General features: G+C 54.1%; 1 protein-coding gene across 4 annotated transcripts in view; it reads right to left on the reverse strand.

Moving 5' to 3' along the window:
• Positions 1-20,792, reverse strand: part of HDAC7 (histone deacetylase 7) — a 90,846-nt gene that overhangs the window by 40,367 nt on the left and 29,687 nt on the right. For 2 of the 4 annotated variants that reach the window (XM_049818717.1, XM_049818714.1), the window contains exon 1: positions 7,696-8,167. The exons of 1 other annotated variant lie outside the window; for it this stretch is intronic. In XM_049818717.1, the coding sequence (XP_049674674.1) occupies positions 7,696-7,798 (103 nt within the window). In that variant the 5' untranslated portion in view covers positions 7,799-8,167. Of the gene's footprint in view, positions 1-7,695; positions 8,168-16,257; positions 16,372-20,792 lie in introns of those variants that run through there. One more of the 4 variants, XM_049818718.1, reaches the window with a different exon arrangement.

Genomic DNA, 20,792 nt, shown 5'->3' on the forward strand with positions numbered 1-20,792 from the left:
TCCTGGCACATCCTCACCTGTCCTAGCCCATAGAGAAGGTCTGCCTGCTGCAGTCCAAGGCCATCGCCTGTCCTGGGAAGGGAATAACTTGCTCTCACTATCATTGCAGCATCTTTTGGAGACCTCCATCTCCGTCTCCTGTACGCACACTGGCACTGCTTGGCTTCACAGGGTCTGGCCCTACCAGACAGGCTCTGTGGTCCGCTCAGCACTTCTCAATCGCTCCATGCCTTTCCAAAACACCCAGAACAAGCTGCGGCAGAGCCTCCTGCAGCACAGCAGGGGGAAGGATGGCTCCGAGCCTCCCAGACAGTGCTCTCAGCAGTGCCCCGGGACGTTTGCTTTTTTCACAACACCAGGATATTGAGTCACGGTCAACCTCCCCACAGCCTGCGCTCGCCCGTGCAATCGCCCAGCTGCTGGGGTGTGTGTCGGTGCTCGTCTTGCCCAAGACAGGGCTCTGTCTCCAGACTCCCTACGTGCACTTGACCCTCTTCCCGGGCTCAGTGGCTCTGAACCTGCCGAGAAGATGAAGCTGGGAAACTCCTCTTCTGGCAGAGCTCCCGAGCGAGCACAGCTTGTGTATTCCATTGCCTCAGATCTACCCAGTCTCCTCCAATTTGTCCGAGAGCCCCTGGCCTCTTAGGCCCACAAGTTCAGCTGTCATGGGCTGTGGGAAACCTCAGCTTTGGAAATGCTGCATTTACAGTGATGCAACTCGGGAGACATTCATCGTCCAAAGTTGTTTTTAAGGGGGCGAGGTGGATTAACCAGGCCTGGTTTAGGAACTGACCCTTGATGCTGCCTGCCTCGCAGCCTACATGAGCTGTAACCTTACCTCCCTTCCTCTCCCTCCCCCACAGCCCCGGTCCTTTTGCTCACACGGTTCCTGCAATTCCTGGCCCTCGGCTTCGATGCATTGCACAGCTTCCGCCACCATCTGGGCTCCATTTAGGGGAGCTGATGTTTTTCACAGGGCTGTAATCTAAACTTTGGTATTAAGTTTACATCTTGCATACCAGCGTCTCACCACTGAGCCTGGCCACGCAGAAGGGGTGTCTCAGCTGCCAGGCTCCATCCTACCGCAGGAGGATGCGGCATGTCGGCGGCTCCGCGTACCTGGGAATCGTGCCGCCATGAACGCAGAAGATAGATCAAGAACCAGGGATCCATATGCACAAACCACCTATAGATCCAGCGAGGCACTGACCCTGCCAGTGGGTGCAAGCTGGGAAAACCCAACAAGCTGGGAAAACCCAACAAGCTGGGAAAACCCAACAAGCTGGGAATCAGGTCAGCTTCCCCCACGAGCCTGGGGAGGCTATAGATGGGAGTCGATGCCCTAAATCAGCATTATCCAGGCTCCATCTCTATCAGCAGCAAATTCTCCTAATTTTTGGCCTTAAATTCTACACTTATCCCCATCCAGACACTGCAGAGTCTTTCAGAAGTGTCAGGTCCTGCAAGCAGTGGTGGAGGTTGCTCTTTGGAGAGGGGCTTCTTTTATGGAGGCAGGGAACAGACACCAAGAGTCTTTGGGAGCAGAGAAGCACCCAGGGTAGCATCACAGGCCTGCTGCTGCTCTGCTTGACCCAGATACTGCCTTTGAAGCCAAGTTCTACCTCTGTCTCCACCAGCAGCAATCCCAGACTGCCCACAGTCTGCTGCCTGAGCCCCTGCAAGCCAAGCCATGCCTGTGGAACAAGCAAGGAAGAGGAGACACAAAGGGACAGTCCATTCCCACCACCACGTCTAACCAGCTGGCACAGAGTCCAGCTTTGAGCTTGCCCTTTTGAGGCATGGGCACGCTTGTCCTCTGCAGCTGCAAATGGACAACCCAGAGCGTGACTCCCAAGCTCTTCTGAAGCAAAGGTTGATTATAAATTTGGCCAAGTTAAAGAAGTTTGAAAAAGCACGAGTATCCCCCAATTATGCGTCACATCAGATCCTGCTATGAGCAAGACAGTTGTGTTAGAGCAAACAACACATCACCTACCTCTTCACTGGGAGATGAAGGTCCGTAGCACCTTGCCTCCTCTCCACATCACAATTTCTCACCTCCCATACATACCATAGGCTCCTCAGCTCTGTCCCTACAGCTCTAGCCAGACAGCAGGAGTCCAGGCTTGTGTGGAGCTCCTGTGGGTCCCACGTCTCACTTGCAGCTGAACCCATGCACCATCTCTAAGGACTGGAGCTTATGGAGGACGAGAGCAGATATCCATTTTATGTTATCTCTGCTGGCCAGGTGGGAAATCAACTTTTGCAAAGGGCTGTTCTGGGTGGAAAAGGGGTACACTTGGGAAAGCCTGGGGAGCTGCAGATGCAAGCATAGGAAGCAGAAGCAAGTTGCAGGCAGGGATGCACAGTGACTTATGCATTGCCTGGTCCACTGCTGCTTGCATTCAACACACAGCGGAGACACAATCAGACCAAACAGTCCACGAGCTGCTGTGCTATTCAGAGAAGAAAGTGGTCTCTGCTGGGCCACCGGCCAGAGCCAGGGGTCTTTGAGCAACACAACATGCGGCACCGCCGAGTTTGTAGGCACCTGCTCTCACAGCAGCCTACACCACAGAGGTGAGACACGTCAGATGTTTCAGGCAGCAAGATCTGCGCTCCCAGGAGCACGCCAGGACACCTAGTTAGACTGGGCAACTACCAGACTGCTCTCCACCCTCTTAGGCTCCTGCTCCAGCGTATATTAAAGAGACATCAAAATGCACAAAGAGTCTCTAGCACGGAGCTGCTCAGAGCTCTCCTTTCCCAGACCAGTGCCCTATTAAACATCAGTGTCTCCCATCTCGTATCCACCTACTCCCTAAGAACCAACAGCAGAATCGATTGGCCAGGCTGCAACAGAATGACAGACCCACCGCACGGTTCAACAAGGCTCCTGACCCAGCTCCAGGCAGGCAGGGCTGCCTGCAAGCGGGCGACAACTGGCCACCATCTCAACACGGGATGTCAGAGCAGCAAGCAAATGAGGGCAGCACGCAGAAACCCCCAGCTGCATGCAGGCCCCCACCGGGGAAGTGCACACGAAAAAAAAGCCAGCTTAAAAGCCAGAAAACGCAGGCAAGGTGCTGCGTTTGCACAGGGGCTGGCATGACAGCTCCTCTATGAGACACCAGCCCGGCTCTCCAGCCCCCACAGTTATTTATGAACTGCGAGGGCTTGCAGCCGCAGCACCGCCCTCCAGCCCTCCTGCCAACACACTTTGCCAATGGGCACAACAATTTTTGCAAGAGTGCTGCTAGCGGATCCCAGGCTGTAAGGCTGGTCCGAATGCTGCTGCGGCAGCGGCAGCCCCCAGGCACCCCCCTCCAGCACCCCAGACCCCCACCTGCCCCCCAACACGTCCGCACCAGCCTTCCTCCACCCTCCTCCGCCAGCTGCAAGGTGGGCAGAGCCCCAGCCAGCATCCAGAGGGGCGGCTCTGCTATCCTGCCAGGCAGCCAAGATGGCTCGATCCCAGCAATCCACGAGGCTCAGCCAAAACCAAAAAATAATGTTTTCATACTTTGACTTTTCAGGCAGGATTTAGTCATTTGTGGACACGAGGGCTTGGCAGGACTGCGCTGCCTCCACTTACCTACTCCAGTAAGCAGCTGTTTACGACAGCAGAGCCTTGAAGATGAAGGGAGAACGACGTGTGGTTTAATCCAGGTAAATTATTCCCGCTCCCTTTACAGAGCATCCAGCCGGTGAGGAAGAGGGGGATTCAGCATCTGTGCACACCCATCACATGTGGTACACGACCAGGGACGGACTCGCCGCACAAGACAAGGCGTCGCAACACAAACAACCTCCAACGGCTCCGCAATGAGCTGCTTGGACAAATCCAGCAGGGACTTTTGCCCCGTCTACCTAATGGCTAAAAAATTAGTTATAGGCAGAAAAGCCAAACCCTCTCTGAGTACACTTGCTTTAAAGAGGCAGAGTGGCTGAGACCTGGTCTGTCATACTAGAAAAGCAGGTTCCAGCCCTGGCTTTGTAAGGGTTGTACAAGCCCTGTTTGCTTACCCCTGCACTGGGGCACTCGGAGTCTGCCCGACACAGCCAGGGAGACCAGAAGTTAAGCAGTAATTGACACAGGCTCGTGGCAGCTAGCTGGGGGCATCCCTCAGAAACCCTCCGTGCATGGATCCATGGGTTTGGCCCCAAACTGCCCCAGCCTGGGCCTGACAGATGGGTTACAGAGCCAGCCTAATGCATAGGAAGCTTTCAGAAAGACTGAAAAATTCAGTTTTAAAAAGAAACTGTGTTGGCTGAGGAGTTGGCGCTGCCGTGTCTCCCTGCCCTGGCTTTCCCTCCTCTGGCACCATGTGCTTGGTGCCACCTTTGTGCTCTCCTCTTCCGTGCTGCAGCTCATCAGGCTCAGAGCAAGACCTTCCCACGTCTCGGGAGTAAGTCTTTGTGTTCACAATAGCGAGGTTTGCCTCCCTACCCCTCTTTCAAGACCCCTCTTCCACCAAGTCTCTGGGTCCGGCCATCCCGTGATGGAAACCAAAGCATGGAAGAGGAGCCTCCTGCTGATGACCGAGCTTGATGTGCCACCTCCACGTCAGATGAAGATACAGAAAATAGCCAAGCTCACCATGCATAGTGCAGCTGTACCACCTCAGCATCCTGCAGACCTCCTTCAAAATTACATATTTAAGGTGGAAAGGGTCTCTGCATTATTCTTCCCAACCCAAAATATGTAGCCCTGCATGTCCCCACTCTACTGCAGCTCCCAGGCCAGGTCACAAGCACAGACGGGTGCCCCCAAGCTCCAGAGAAGAACGGGATGCAGTTTATCCATCAGGGTTTGCAGGAAAGAGTTCACATGAAATTAAGGAAACAGCTTCTGCCACGACACAACCTTATTCTGCCACCACTATTAGAAGCACCTGTTTGATTCCTCACCCAGGACCTTACCTTAGTCCTAAAATCACTTCCAAGCATGCCAAAAGCCTTGGCCATCACTGCTTCAGAGCAAGCCCAGCTCCAGGGAGCCCTAGGGAAGTCACCAACGAGGCAGGAAAAGACCTTGCTGACAACCCACGATCCTCCGTACACCTCAATACATTTCACAGGAGCTAAAAGCCCAGCTCTGAGCAGCCAGGACAGCCTGCGGATCTTCTACAGAGAAGTCAAAGTGCCAAGAGCCCCTGCACTCGGGAGCCAAGGCCCACTTTAATCCCCTAATTCTTCTTATCAAGTCAACAGCAAGGTTGGCCCTTGCTACCACGCAAAGGATAGAGCCATCTTCACCTTCCAAGGCCTGGCCCACTGGAAAGGATGGACTTCTATTTTGCAAATGTGTCCTCAATGCCTTACAGTACCGAAGCCACCAAGCCACCATGTCCCTCTCTTGATCTTAACACATGTCCTTGGGTGTGGGAGGAGACAAACTGGGAAGGCAGGTTACGAACACATGAAGGAAGCTCCACCAACACCTCCAGTCTGCAAGAGTGTGGTGGCTCCCAGCATCGCAACAGGCAAATGGTTTATCCAGCCGCAGAGCCACAACCTCCCTGTAGCATCTGTGGAGGGTGTGGAGAGACAGGCAGGCTCTGTGGCACATATTCTCTGAAGAATTTAAAAAAAAAAAAAAAAAAAAAAAAAAAAGGAAATTGCAAGAAGCTACGAGGAGTTTGCCACCACTGCATCACGTGTCTAAGCCTGCTTCTTCTTCTGATGAGCTCTGACGACCAGAGGACGCGAGCTGGGAGAAGGACTAGACTGCAGGAGGGTGGGCAAGGCTCACCACGCACCGGCACTTCCTCTAAACCACTAAACACCACCAGATCTGTTGGCAAGACCTTCATTACGGTTAGACAGGGTGCCTCTCTGCACCCTGTAGAAAGAGGATAAACCAAGACTAATCTAGAGTGCCAGAAGCTGAGGACAGCAGGAAGAGGGGATTAAAAACTGTCCCGTTCATCTCAATTATTAGCTCTGCTGCAACTCCCCACCTTAGTGTCAGATTAAAACTTTTCAAGCACTAGCCCAAGGCTTATCTGCTGCTCCCCTCCCTTCTCCCACATTCCTGTTATTAAACTAACTAGCGCTACTTATCTACAAATCCTGCCTCTTAAACCAGCAAAGCCACACCACGGTTCCTGCAGTGTTGACGCTCCATCGTGCCCCTTTGCTTAAGCGAAGAGCTCAAGGGGATGCCAACAGCTCACTCCCCACAAACCATGCACTGTCTGCCTTTCAAAGCTTATCCACTACACGGGTCCCACCACGATGTGGTTCCCACCACGATGCTCTGCAGCCATCATCTGCATTTTCACGTGGTGATCAAACCACTCAAAGCATCCCCTAAGCCAAATTTCCACAGGAGCCTATAGCAAAGCTGGTGTGGAGCAAGTCTTCAAGGAAAGGGAGTTATTCCAGAGTTGTGCTTCGTAACCAAGCGTGGGATAAAGCTCAAAGAGGCGCACAGAAGAATTCACTGAGGCAGTGCACGGATCAGCAGCACAAACCCATTAAGCCCTGGCCACTGGCAGGAGAAGTTTTTCACTGAGGAGCCTCTGTGCCCTCCAGGCAGACTCCACGCAAAAGTTGTACAGCTGTCCTGAATTCGAAAGACAGATAAGGCTCAAATGATTCATTCAGTGTAAACCTTTATTTGTTCTTGCTTACCCAGAAGGAGCCAGCAGCTGCTAATGCTAAACTGGGCCAGCTCCCAAGCACAGACAAAGGCCTGCAAAAATGGGTTTAAGGAGGAACTGATTGTTCAAAAAGCAATCCTAGAAGAGGGAGTTAGAAAGAGGGACTGCAGTGCAGCGCAGGAGGAAGAGGAAGCCAAAGAGCACCTAAAAATAAATTTTAAAAAAAGCAGTCAGGCACAGGACAAAGGCCTCGTCTGCACGTGACCGTTACCCGCAGCGTAGGCAGGATGCAAACTGGGTACACAACACTCACTCCCCAGCAACCCCACATACAGAGCCTCAACCACCTCCCCGCACACAGCAAAAGCCACGGCCAGCACCTTTCGCCCCCAGGACAGGCTCTTTCTCCCGTGCCATAAATCCCTCAGATGCAGGATGCTGCCCCTGCCCACGCCCTAACTCCAGCATGCTGTGCCTAGTCCACTCCTGGGTGGAAATCCATCTAAGCCCAGCAGAACTGGCATCAGACAGCTTCAACAATAGTTTGAAAAAGTTAAAGGAATTTAAATGAAGTCTGGAAAACAATATCTCTCCCAAAATGCACTCTCAAAAATAACTAAGTCCTGCTGAAGGACTAGCGAGGGGTCCCTCTGCATCCATCTAGGTAGCACCTTCATCAGTTCTGAGCAAGAGTCGGGTGGGTAAATGGCGAGTTCCCAATGAAACTGCCACAAAAAGCAGAGGAGATAACAGATGAGCCCGTCCTGTGTTTGCTGATGCAACTGGGACTGATGCTGTCTGCTCTCCCCCTGTGGCTTACGGGGCTGTGGAAAGCTCCCACGCAGGCACAGAGCTGGGACCCTGCACACAGGTGATGAAAACCTCAAAGCCCTTAACCTGCTCCAGTGGGTGCTGTCTCCACCAGACGCAGATTAAAGCTTCAGTTCAGGCCCATGTATGAACCGTTCTCCATGTGCCGTACAGAAGGATGCTCCTGTGTATGCCTTTAGCCAGCCCACCCAACTAGTCAGGATTCACAGCCGTGCAAGGAAGGAAAAAATCCCCCAGGGACAGGAAAGGCACTTACAGGATGAGCTGAACATCACCAGAGTGGTAGATATCTTCAGCCTTGGTGCAACAGTCTGAGAACATCCAGCTAGTTCCGCTCCCGGGAAGCTACCACTCCGCATCTCACATTCACTTCTGCTTCACTCCTGCCTCACACGTATCTGGTCATCAGTGCAGCAGTAAGACGCATCTGATAAGGCTGCTCGTAGATGGGTCAGATGCAATAGGCCACTTAACAGACTCTTGTACACTGAGTCATCCCGTCTTCTGAGCCGTCTGCCTCCTCCGGGAGTATGTACTGGCTCCGGCAACTCTTATTTCATACTCACATACATGTGGCTCTTTTTTTGAGCATGCAAGTCTGAAGCTGCTGAGTAGGACTCTGCCCAAGACGTCCCTTCAAAGCTGCCATGAAACGCAAACAAAACTCCTGCATGGCATAAGTTTGCTAGTCTTCACCCTACAGTCCTTGAACTCATGACTACTGAGTAACGCAGCTTGCTCAGCTAACCAGCAAGCTAAGAATAGAGACCTTGAAGTGAAACCTACTGGGATTGGCAGCTATTTTGAGCACACTCAGCCGGCGGGGCAGCGTGACATAAGAGGATATAAAGAGGAAACTCTGCACAACAACTCTCACCTCACCAAGAAAGATTTGGGTAACAGAAGGTAGAGCCACCGCGCGTGCTTTTGAGGCAAAGCAAACGCCGTGATGAATCCCCAAGGCCCACTCCGCACCACTTTGCCACCTCATTCCTCAAAAACCAAGCCACGGCATCTGTGTTTACAGCAGTGTGATACTAAGCGGGTTGTCCCCGGGCACAGCACCAGCCCTGCAGTGCCCTGAGCATCCCCAGGACCGGCTGAGCCCACCAAGAACTGCACAGCTGGACCCCAACAGGCAGCAGCCCAGTGTGGCCATTCCTTCTCCCTGCCTGGGATCCAGCAAAACCCCAGCAAACTGCCTCCCGTGCTGCCCACGCCTCTGCTGCGCAGCCCATGTCGAGCAGAGCATGTTGCCACAGGTTCAGCCTGCCCAGGCACCTTCGTTGAGCAGGGCTCCCAGAGATCCTGCTGCGACCAAGCGCTCACAAGCGGCCGAGCCAAGCCTCAAAGGGAGCCGACACAACCAAAGCAACCAGACAGAGCACCCACAAACCCCAAACCTTGTCTTTGCTTTCTGACCTCAAGCAGACCCTTGCAGCTCTCTTCAGCATAGCACACCCTGAGAAAAAAGGGTTGCAATCGTACCCAGACACCAGATGTGTTTAGGAAAGATCTGGTCTCGGTTAGCAACCAACATTAAGATTAATGTAGGGAAATTTAAATGGCAATACTCGGAGCGTATTTGATTTCAACCCTTAGATACTGGGAAAACAAACTCACCACCTGAAACCGGTCCCTGCAGCAGCTCTCTGCTAGTTCATAGTGTGTCCAACTCGTCAGCATGTGCATTTGAATACTCATGATGCCAGTATATTCTGCCAGCTTACTCAAAACCAAGAAATGTATTTTCTACTGGTTTTTGGACAGGAGTAAGTCATAAGCAGGTATTGACAGAGTCTACAGTGCTAAATAATTGAATTCCCCAGACCCACCAGCTTAGTTTGTTATAAAAGCATCCTCCAAAACTTACACAGGGCATCTGAGGGAACACGGCACCTCCAATTCCAGTCGTCATCCAGACAGCAACTGCTTATTAAGGCCTCTGTCAAACAGTCTGTATTAAACCATGGTTTCAAAGAGGCTGAGCACTCTGAATAAAGATCACAAGCCGCAGATTTGCTTAACACTGCAGTTCAATTATTACAGTGGCGTGAGCCACCGCTACTGTCCTCTCTGCCTGCCCCATGCCAGCAGGTGACAACCACGTGGCTGCAGGGACCCAGACAAAACCCAACCACCCTGGCACTGTGGCAAGGGCTGTCCCCCACCATGGGGATCCCCACTTCTGGGACACTGTCACCTCCAGCTGGTGGCAGCTCTGTTCTGCAACTGTGCTGTGGGGACAGAAGTGCCACCAAGGCCAAAGAGGATCCAGCCCGCCTCAGCCCCAGCACGGAGGGGAGCAGCAAGGCCACGAAGGGGGCTGACCACAGGCGTACGAGGAGTGCCCGGTAGTTTCATCAGGCTTCGACGCATCCCTGAGCCAAGGAGAACTGTGTCCGCTCTCAGGCTTGGTCTCTGTGGAAGTCATTTTCAAGGCAAACGGACCGTACTGCAAGTCTGCCCACCAGCACCTCCACACCCTCACGCGAGGACCTCTCTACTGCTGCAGGAAGGAGTTGGTGCAGTCCTGGAAGAAGGAAAAGAAGGAGGCAGGCATGATCCTGAGCTCAGCAGAAGCCAGGAGATGAGCCCCAAAAGAAGCAGAGGCTCCTGCGTCCAGGTGCTCTGTAGCATCTGCAGAAATAGTCAACCCTCCATCCTCGACATCCCTGGGACAGCAAGGAGCCACGTGACAGTCCCTGTCTCAGCCCTGAGACACGGGCAGAGAGGCCAGAGGACCAAGGGTGAGCCCACACAGATGACAAAAAGGACACAGCAAAACCTGTGACTGAGCAAGGCAAGGGAAGTGGGAGAACGGTGCTTCTCCTCTGCTCTGGGCTGTCAAGGGGAGGGAGGGAGCAGGGACAGGCTCCCACTTCAGACAGCCTCTCTGCTGTGAATATTCCCACCCTGCAGGCACTAAAAGATAATACTGGAAAGCAGGTGCTTTCACCAGCCTCTGAAGTGTTGCTGAAGGCAGCTAGATGAGGAAAAGAGTCTATGGCAGGAACAGAAGAGACTATTTTCACTTGGTAGTTGCACCCCCAGGCTACGTATGGAAACATATCCTCTGCAAAGTTAAGTGCATCAAGCAGTGAGCAAACCTGGAGAATTTACATAAGCCTTGAAGTTTCGGATACGCATAAAGGAAGAAATTCAGGGAGCAATCATCGCTTTGTCTTGAGCTATTGCTAGGAAGTGACGTTCTCCACATTTTCTGTGCTGCCCAAGGCTTCGCTCTTACGCAACGGCAGCTTTTGAAAAAGCAGCCTCAGCATCAACACTGTTTTTGCCTCCCTTGCGTAAGAGATTCTCCTTCCCTGAAGGCTCAAGAACATCCCCCCATGAACCACTCCCAGCACCACCTCCAGACTCCTTCCTGCAGCATGAGGGAGTCCACTTCTCCCCAGAGGCTGCCCCAGTGCCCTGCTTCCACCCGCCGTGGAGTTGAACTCCAAGGCATTTGCAGGACCGCAGGATGCTCCAGAGGCTCCTTGGACACACTGCTCTCTTTCGGAGAAGCAGATAAGCCAAGGGACAAGCTGATATCCTTCCAGCTACAACTGGAACACAAACCGGATCAGGACACCTTCCTATTTTATTTCTATAAATGCCTACCACACTCCTCACAGAGGGGGAGTTGCAGGAGAACTGGGTGTACTCGAGTAAAAGGGAAGGTGGAGAAAGGGAATAGAAGAGGCAAAGTAGGAGAAGAAGGTGGGAAAGCGGAGGGACAAAGTCCAGGATCACCTAATGTGACCCAATGAATCAGTACAGGCAAGAGCAATCTTGTCAAGAAACCCAAACGCACCGGGAAACCCTACCTGCTTATTTCATGCCTTGTAACATCAACTGAGTCATTTCTAAAATAAGCAAAGCTTTGGGTCTTGGTTTTGAGGTATGACTTTAGGATAGCTACAGTAAACCAGTAGAGTTTTTTTGATCCTAAGTTACACACTGCGATGCACAAAGAGCCCAGAAGAGCCATCGGCTAAGAGTGCCAAAAGCTAGGAGCCATGTACAGCCAGCAGCAACTCCCACTCCTGTCCCACTCCCTGGGAAAACGTGGGAAGGATGGTCAAGGCAGGCACTGCTGATGGGGACACCCTGCACACGTAAAAAATTTCTCCATCAAGAGAAATTAGTCTCTTCTGGAGGCCAGTGTGAGATACTCTCAGTTTCCATCTCTTCCCCCAACTACTGCATCTCTGTCTTCTTGTTCCCTACCTTTAGCACCCACCTCTCCAGAGCAGAGCCTCCGTCCCCCTGTAGCACACACCGTCATTTAGTGCAGCACAGAGAGGCCGCAGGGTGAGCATGACCGCGACCGCGTGCCAGACCAGCAGCAGTGTTTGTTTTGCACTGATGTGAGCGGTATTTTGATCCAACTGTGCAATGCAACCCTGTGGAAGAGCTAATTCTCCTGCTGGCATGCGTTCCTACTCCTGGATACCTCACAGGACGAAGCCTAAAGTATCTGCCTGCGAGTGAGCGATGTGGTTTGTTACTGTACCGAGGTGCAAAAAGCAAGCCAGCCAGCCACTGAGCAAGACTCCAGCCTCAGAGACACCTTCATAATTCTTGCATTGACAATAGAGAGCACCATCCACCCCACTTAGCCTTGAACATGAATGGACTAAACTTTTAGGATGAGGGAAGACGAACAGATACAAGTGATGGATGTGCTAAGGCGCTGAAGCATAACGGACAGCCACTATCTTGCTCCAGCCTCTCCTTGGGGTCAGGACCTCCATGGAAGTCCTCACTTTTGGACATTCCCTCTCTGCTGAAGACCTCTCTGGGTGACAGCATAGCACTGACTCAAGGCTCTTTCCTCAGCATCCTCAGATGTTGCCCAACAGGGACCACAGTGACACAGACATGTGGCACTCATACCAGCTCTGCCACCTCATCGACTCATTTACGGGTACTTCTGCATCATGCTGAGCATTCACCGCCTTCAGCCCCACTCTGCCAAGGGCTGATGTGCCTTGGCAGGAATTCCTCCTCCAAGGTGAGTCTGGGAAATTTCCAAAGTCAGTTCAACAAGCGCTTGGGCTCCGTTTGCTATTTATAGTTTGACAACTGGGACAATGCCACCCAAGCACACTAGCTTCGCTTGCTCTGGCTAAACTCAAACCCAAATGACTGAATCCTGCACAACATACAGCAGCCTCAGAGCTGCCCAAATTCAGCACGCATTCATTCAGTGTTAGCAACTGCTGCTATATCTGGAAGACAGTTTCAAGGGAAGACAGAGCTCTCCAAGGCAGAGAAAGAAAACAAATCTTTTGCCTGTATTCTGCAGGACAGCACTGCTCTCCTAAACTTCCTTGGCTTGGCTTAACAAGACCCAAGTTTTCTGCTAAAAAGTTAACATTAACAGCATTAGCAACTCACACCGCTCCCCACAAGCCCCTGCACGCCTTCTGAACTCTGTACATCCCCTTGAAAGCTTCATGACACCATCACATCATACAGCAAATGTACCAACTCAGACCTTCTCTGAGTGACAAAATTGTCCCTAACATACAACAGGCCCAGCCTTGCTCTTCGGGGAAGGCAATTCAGCAGAGCAGCCCATATACGTCCAAAGAAAGGGAGCAGGGTGACCAGAAACAAACCACTTACATTAAAGGCACCAACAAAGGCAGGAAAACATTATGGCCATTCAGCGAGGCTGTGAGGCTGTAAGCAGCAGGGGTTTCTGCAGTATTTTTAAGGCAGAGTGGCAGATGAGAGACCAGCCGTGCCAGTCAGGAGCTGAACTGCACGGGGCTCTCCAAGCCTTGGTCACAGAGGGCTGCTCAAGTCTGACACAAGCCCACCCAGCTGCAACCAGACTGTTCAAACTCAGCAAGGCCAGGACACGCTTCTCTGGCCGTTTGTCATCTCCCCCATTTTACCAACGACACAAAAGTCAGCAAAGAAGCTCCTAATAGGAAGCCAACAAAGCCTAAACTGGGGAAGGATGCATTCCTGCCTTCAGGGAGCATAGCAAGGTAATGAGACACAGACATTGGGAAGGACTCAGCAGCTGGCAGGACTGACTCACCTACCCATCCTGTGCTGTCCCATCCCTCCGTAGCAGAGAGCAGCTACAGGGCTGGATGGAGATCAAAAGGTAATAAATCAGATCAGAAAAACTAAGGTCTTGATGTTTGAACCAGAGATCGAACAGGAGATTTGCACACCTCCCCTGCAAGAGTCAGGCAATGGGGCAGAAGGAGCTGCCTTGTTTCGGAGCATTGCCAACACACTTTGTTTTTTCCCCCTCCCCAAGGTCTCAGCTGTTAAATATATGATTGCAGGATCTCACAGTCTCTTAAAAAAGCACGTATACTATTGCATCCCACTATTTGAACAGGAAAAAGCCTGAAAATATGAGCCACAAAGACTCCAAATACACGTCTCCTTATTACTGACATTTTCAAACCTCATTTTAATTTCAACAGTTTCTAAATGGTTAGGGTTTTGCAGCACTGGCTTTCAGCCTCCCAAGAATTGTTTCTATCCCAGTGCCCCACGGTGGGAGGACTTTGGCTTAAGCCATGTATCCCAAAGCTATCAGTGCCGCCACTCGCCACCTGCCTCAAAAGACTTTAAGCAACCAGTCTCTGTTCCCAACACCAGATACAACCTGGGTCTTTACTCCAATCCACAGCCCAGTGAAGTGTGAACACAGAACCCAGGGCCAGAGTCATGACATGCACGCTCCAGCCACCGCAGGCCTCGATTCCCCATCTCTGCCAGAGGCACAACACAAATTCAGACCCACAATCTCGGGACGACACAAAGTTTATCACTTTGCTAGTCCAGATATAATACTATGCCGCATTGAAACACCTCTACCAGATCAGAACTGCACTGGACAGCACCCAGCACCAACCCAAAACATGAGCCTCTCCCTGCCCTGGGGATGTTCCCGTCGGAGCCCCAGCAGGATGCAACAAAGCCGTTTAATCAACTGCAGGGAAAGACACACTCACATGCACCCGTCCCCATTCACCTCCGTCCTCCTGCTACGCTGTCCCAGGACAGGATACACACTTGCACGGACCTGCCCTAACATTGTGACTTGTTCGTTCCCAAATGACACGTCCAAAAGGTTTAGGACCCTGTTCAGGACAGGTCTAACCTCATTATCATCCCACGTGCTTATGCCTGTTGAGCTTCCAGCCTCGCTGCAAGCACTTTTGCTGCCATTTTCAGGCTCCCACTTCCTGCTCACATCAGGCAGCCGAGTAGGAAGTGCTGAAATCCTCCGATCCTCACTGCATACCAGGAAGCGCCGGAGATCTCCTGAGAAAGGCTGTGATTTCCAGGCTGAAATCCTCTGCAAACATCTGGTCAGAGGTATTGCATCCGGACCCTCAGAGAGCGGGGCCCACCCTCCCCATCCTCCCAGAGTGTGCTGCTTCGACCGTCTGCTAGAACAAGCACAGGGCAGAAACCACTTACAGATCATACAGTTGGGCAAAAAATACCGCACAGTCCAAATCCTCAGGCCATTCGCTTCCCTTCCTCTCCCACAACAAGCGACACCTCATCTCTCCTGCCCACTCGCCACCGAGCCAAGTCCAGCACATCTCAACACCGCCTCTGCAGGAGCCTCTCAACGTCCCATTACTCAGCAGAGCCTCGTAACATGTTCAAACCCCAGATCATACCTTTACCATGGAAAAAGGTGTGGGAAGATCTGGTTTTTGGGAGCCTGGGGATTGCCAGCAAAGGGCAAATCTTGGACAACTCACAGATCTGTGGGCTGCATTGGCTCGTACGCTCAGTCTCCAGACAGATCTGGGCTACCTGGGGTATCGACAGCTCTTTTCCCATTGCAGCTGCTCACATCCTCTCTCAACAAGGCTTTCAGAGAGAAAGAGATGCTATTTCAGTAAATACACCCAAGGATGCAACCCAGCAGAGCTGTTAGTGCTGTCGCTCCTCTGCCCTTACAGCCTCGCTCCCTGCAAGCGCCAGCTGGCCTTCAAGAGAGAAAAGAGACAGGATTAGAACAAAAACATTCCAGCCAACAACAGGCTCGAGTTTACCCTGTCTAAACACCCGCTCTCAAAGCAGCCACAGGTCCACAGACCTCGTTCGACCCAACGACTCGGGTTCTCACGAGCCTGAAGTCTTCTCCATCAGCTCTGGCAGCTTTTCCAAGCTTGCTTACACCCGCAGGCATTCGCACGGGACACCATCTCCTCCCGGCGTGGGTCAGCTGCTCTCGAAACCACCATCACCTGATGCTTCCCTGGGCACCAGCACCAGCCCGGGCTCTCCAGGACCACCGCTGGATTCTCCCTCGCCTGGTGCCTGGCACGCCACACACCAAATACCGGGGTTGGGGCGGGGGGACAGCACTGCCAGCCGCTCTCCATCCATACAAGGTGCCCCACCAGAGGCTGTGGACCCTCAGGCAGGGGCCGCAGGGCTCCGACACCCCCGGGAAGGCGACCCGACCCCCCCACACACACTCAATCCAGGCCTGGCCGGCTCCCTGCTGCAGAGGGGGGGGCTCATCGATCTGCGAGTCCTTCAAAGGAGCCTGCCGGCCCCACGGTGGGGGGGACTTTGGGAAGCAGGGCCCTTCAGGGGGGCTCGGCCGGGGCTGCCCTGGGGGGAGCCATCTCGGGGTTGTGAGGGAAAGGGGGGGCGGGGGGGGGGCCAGGCCTGGCCCGGGGGAGGCCTCTCCTGCACGGGGGACGGGGGTCTCGGCCCTGGGGAAGCCCCTCCCCGCCCCCTCCCCGGGGCTGACAGAGCCGCGGTCGCCCAGGTTGGAAACGTCCCCCACCGCCCCGCTGCCTACCTCGGCCGGGGGCCGGGCTGAGGCCGGCGGCGGGGACAAAGACGAGGCCGGTTCGTCCGCGGGCTCGGGCGGGCAGCGGCGAAAGGAGTGAGGGGGGGGGGGGGGGGGTGTGTGTGTGGAAGGTTTGTGTGTGTGTGTAGGGGTGGGGGGGGGGGTGGGGGCGGCCCCCAGCCGGGCCGCGCTGGGCGGCGGAGCGCGGAGCTCCGCTGGCGGCTCGGCTCCACCTGCACCGCCGCCGCCGCCGCCGCACCGGAACCGGGCGGGGAGGAGCGGAGCGACCCGGCCCACGGTGCGTTGTCTGCGGGCGGCGCCGCCCCGCGGCCAATGGCGCCGCCGCCGCGCCCCCCCCCCCCCCCCCCCCCCCCCCCCTTCACACACACACCCGCCGGCTCGGGGCCCGCCGCCGCCGGCATCGCCCCCCCCCCCCGGGGGGCCGAACCGGGGATGGGGTAAGGGGGGGGGGGGGCTTGGAACGGGAACCGGGGTGCACGCGTGGGGTGGGGGTGAAGCCGGCACCAGCCCCGGGGGGGTCAAGCATTTAGGATCAGCCTGGGGGGGTCACACACTTAAGAACAGCCTGAGGGGGCGGGGGGGTCAAGCACTTAGGATCAGCTTGGGGGGGGGGGGGGGGTGTCAAGCACTTAGGATCAGCCTGGGGGGGGGTCAGGCACTTAGGATCAGCCTGGGGGGGGGAGTCAAGCACTTAGGATCAGGCTGGGGGGGGGGGGTCAAGCACTTAGGATCAGCTTGGGGGGGGGGGGGGTCAAGCACTTAGGATCAGCCTGGGGGGTCACACACTTAGGATCAGCCTGGGGGGGGGGGGGGAGTCAAGCACTTAGGATCAGCTTGGGGGGGGGGGGGGTGTCAAGCACTTAGGATCAGCTTGGGGGGGGGGGTCAAGCACTTAGGATCAGCCTGGGGGGGGTCAAGCATTTAGGACCAGCCTGGGGGGGTCAGGCACTTAGGATCAGCCTGGGGCGGGGGGGTCAAGCACTTAGGATCAGCCTGGGGGGGGGGTCAAGCACTTAGGATCAGCCTGGGGGGGGTCAAGCATTTAGGATCAGCCGGGGGGGGGGGGGTCAAGCACTTAGGATCAGCCTGGGGGGGGGGGGTCAGGCACTTAGGATCAGCTTGGGGGGGGGTCAAGCACTTAGGATCAGCCGGGGGGGGGGGGGGGGGTCAAGCACATAGGATCAGCCTGGGGGGGGGGGGGAGGGGGGTGTCAAGCACTTAGGACCAGCCTGGGGGGGGTCACGCACTTAGGACCAGCCCGGGGCTCCTACACCCGGGACCAGCCCAAGAGGGTCAAGCACTTAGGACCAGCCTGGGCTCCTGCGCTTCTGGGCAAAACTGGGATTCACCAGCCTGAGCCAAAACGGGGCTCCCTGAGCTGTGCCCTCGCAGCCTGGCGTGGGTGTGCAGAGCCCCTCAGCCGGTCCCGTTGCGTGGCTGGGCTGGAAAAGCACCTTCTGTGCACCAAAATCCTCCCCGCCACGGCCTCAGCCTCGCACCGGACCCGGGCACTGCCGCTCATCGCATCACTGGGGGATGCTCCGTGGTGTCCGGCCGCTGCTGTTCCCACGGGCCGTGCCGGCACCCACAGGTTTCCCCGGTGCTTCTCCTGCGGTGCCCGATGCGCACACACGCGCAGGGCCGGTGCCATCGCACAGACCAGCAAGCTGATGCAGGGCAAACAGAAAAGCATAATCCGTGCCACGAGGAACAGCAGCGCAGAGCCCCAGCGACAGCCCAGTGGGATGTAAAACCCACCACCAAAATGCCTTAAAAGAGTTTGCAGGTGGCGGCTTTAACTGCTGGGGCTGTTGCCTTTGGAGAGTCGCTCTGCCCGAGCTGTGTTTTGCTTGGACGCGTGATGCCATCCTTGGTTTACGTGCTTGCTTCAAACTGAGATTATTTGGGTTCCGTCTTAACATCTTACTTTTGTTAACATCATAGGAAAGTCACACAGCAAGGTGCTCACTGAATTTAACCTCCGCGGGTTCAACGGCTCCTCCTCGCCAACCATACTGTGTTCGGTCCTACCAAACCGATCCCGCTAAGATCAGTGAGCCACAGAGAAGCTTCGCTACAGCTTATAAATCCCAGATACAGAAAATGTAAGGGTTGGGTTGGTGATATGCAGCAACTTAAGAAACTCGCCTCTCGCAGCAAGAGCTTTTTGGTAAGAAGCTCTGCCGTTACGGCAGCTTTTTATGTCGCTTCCCAAATCTGCTGGCTCGGGCAGGACCCTGCTCTTTGCTCGAGAGAGTCCGGTACGATTCACAGACACATTTAAAAAGGAAAAGCTAGGAACTGAACATTGAAAATCTCTTGCAGCTGGACCCTGAGCCCAGACTTATTCACTTAATTAAGGTTTGGAAAAGACTCTTCCACCCCAGATTTACTTACAAAATCTGAAATCCAGTACAAGTCTGCAGTGAGAGCTGTATGGCAGCGCAGAGGACGCAAAGCTGAAAACACAGGGCTGTCTTTGGCAGATTGGTGCCGTTTCCTGCCCGTTTCCTTGGGACTCGGTCACCAACGACAAGTCCTTTCAAGTGGTCACATCATTTGGATTTGATGCATCCGGCTGGTAAAAATAAGGGTGGCTCCAGAAAGATATGGGATGTGCAAGCAGGAAGGAGCCATGAAGCTTGCCAGCCTTTTCTACTGCTATTTATATTAGTCCTAAGTGTATTTTCTTTGAAAATTAAATTCTATTAATCCAGAATGTTACGCAGATCACAGTCTGCCTTAAATTTAAGCAGCATAGCAGCTCTTTAATTGAAGTTGAGCCAAACATTCCTTTTCAGAGCAGTATTTTGAGGTGCTCTAAAATCCACATGAATATTTAGGTTGTCTTTCGAACAGCCAGCATGTAGCATCCTGGGTTTTTGACACTCCGGTCAGGCTTCAGTACCTCCTGTCTCTACATCCCATTGGGACTGGGTGATGTTTTCTTTTTAAAACACCGGTCCTACAGCCACCCTGGGACAGGCAGATGTCTCAGGGGTTGGAGTGCTGGTGGGAAGGGACCTCTGGAGGCTCCAGTCCAGCCTCCTGCTCAGAGCAGCACCTTCCCCACCACCGCAGCAAGGTGGTCGTGGCTTTCCCTCACTCAGGCTGGTCATCTCCAAGGACAGAGACCTTCCATCTCTCTACATGCCCACCCCAGGGCTGCGAAAGATCTCCACTTGTCCAGCCTGTACCGGCCAACCGCAAACTGTCCCAGATGCTTTTGGTTGTAACACGTGGCACCACTGGGAATAGGCCGATTCTGCTGTCTTGGGCTTGCCCTCAGGTTGCGGTAGGCTGTGGTTAGACCTCTCTTTCATCTCCTCTTCCCTACCCTAAAAGAGAGCAGCTCCCCTCGCCTCTCCTTGTAGTCCCCTTGCTCTCGACCCTGACCACCTCAGCAGCTGTACTGCAAATGCAGTAACCATTAGAGCAAGACCCCAAACGCAGGTTGCTCACCTATGGGAGCACCCAGGAGCACCCTCCTCTCCAGCAAGAGGAAGCCACATTGTCTCATACCCAATAAATTCGTTATTATATAGAGCAGACCTGCTTCAACAGGAGGGACCGCGAGCAGCTTGTCCCAGCAATCCCTCAGCTGAGTGGTTCGGAAGACCCAGGGCAAGTGGGAATATGGTTCAAATCCTTGATGCTAGAAGCCAAACTTGACCCTGAGTCCCCCTCCATCCTGGGTGAACGTCCAAGCCACCAAACTGCTGAGAAAAGGGGCAGCAAATGCTCTGGCAGAATGCCCTAACCTGAGGAGAGCTTTGCAAACCTAATTGGAGATAGGCACTTCCGCATAGCCCCGAGTAAAACTCCTAAATTGCATAAAATTGCAGGCTTAAGACATACCTTTCTCCTGCGTGTTTCCCAGTGACTCGCTTTGCTGTCGGGGCTCTCCCATCACCCTGCTTCAGGAGCTCGCCCATGGACTCTTTTGGGATTATCAGGGCTGGGAAGGGGCAGTTCGCGTTGCAGCCGGACACAACGGGATGAGGAGGAGATGAGCTGAGGGCAGGACAACGGGAGCATCCCCACACAGTGCACGGTGGGGACCCAACACCTCAAAGAAAGTAAATGAGGCCAATGCAGAGCGAGGGAGGTGGTGCTCAGAGCCTTCAAATCCTGTTCAAAGGCACGGCAATATCACCCAAGATTTCCTCACTGACCACAGGGCGAACAGCCTGCGACGGTGGTTATTTGGCTGCAGCTCCTCTGCAAGAGGACAGCTGCATTTCCAGGAAATCCAAAGCACGGGGGATTCTCTGACCACTGAATTACACTTCTCTTTTCCCAAGAAGAAAACACTTCAAATGCAGAGCAAAACCCTGCCTCATCCCAGAGCGAGGAGACCCGGAGGAGCCGCTGCTCGGCTGCAGCATCCTGCATCTCCGGAGGTCAATCGGTGCAGACGCAGCGAGATAAACACCGAAAGATGGGTGGGCAGTGGCTGTGTTTTTGCTGAGCTATTTTGCTCATTCTTACAATACCAGAACAGAATATGGGAAGTTACATAT

Source organism: Accipiter gentilis, chromosome 16, assembly GCF_929443795.1.
Source record: "Accipiter gentilis chromosome 16, bAccGen1.1, whole genome shotgun sequence".
Taxonomy (NCBI): Eukaryota; Metazoa; Chordata; class Aves; order Accipitriformes; family Accipitridae; genus Astur; species Astur gentilis.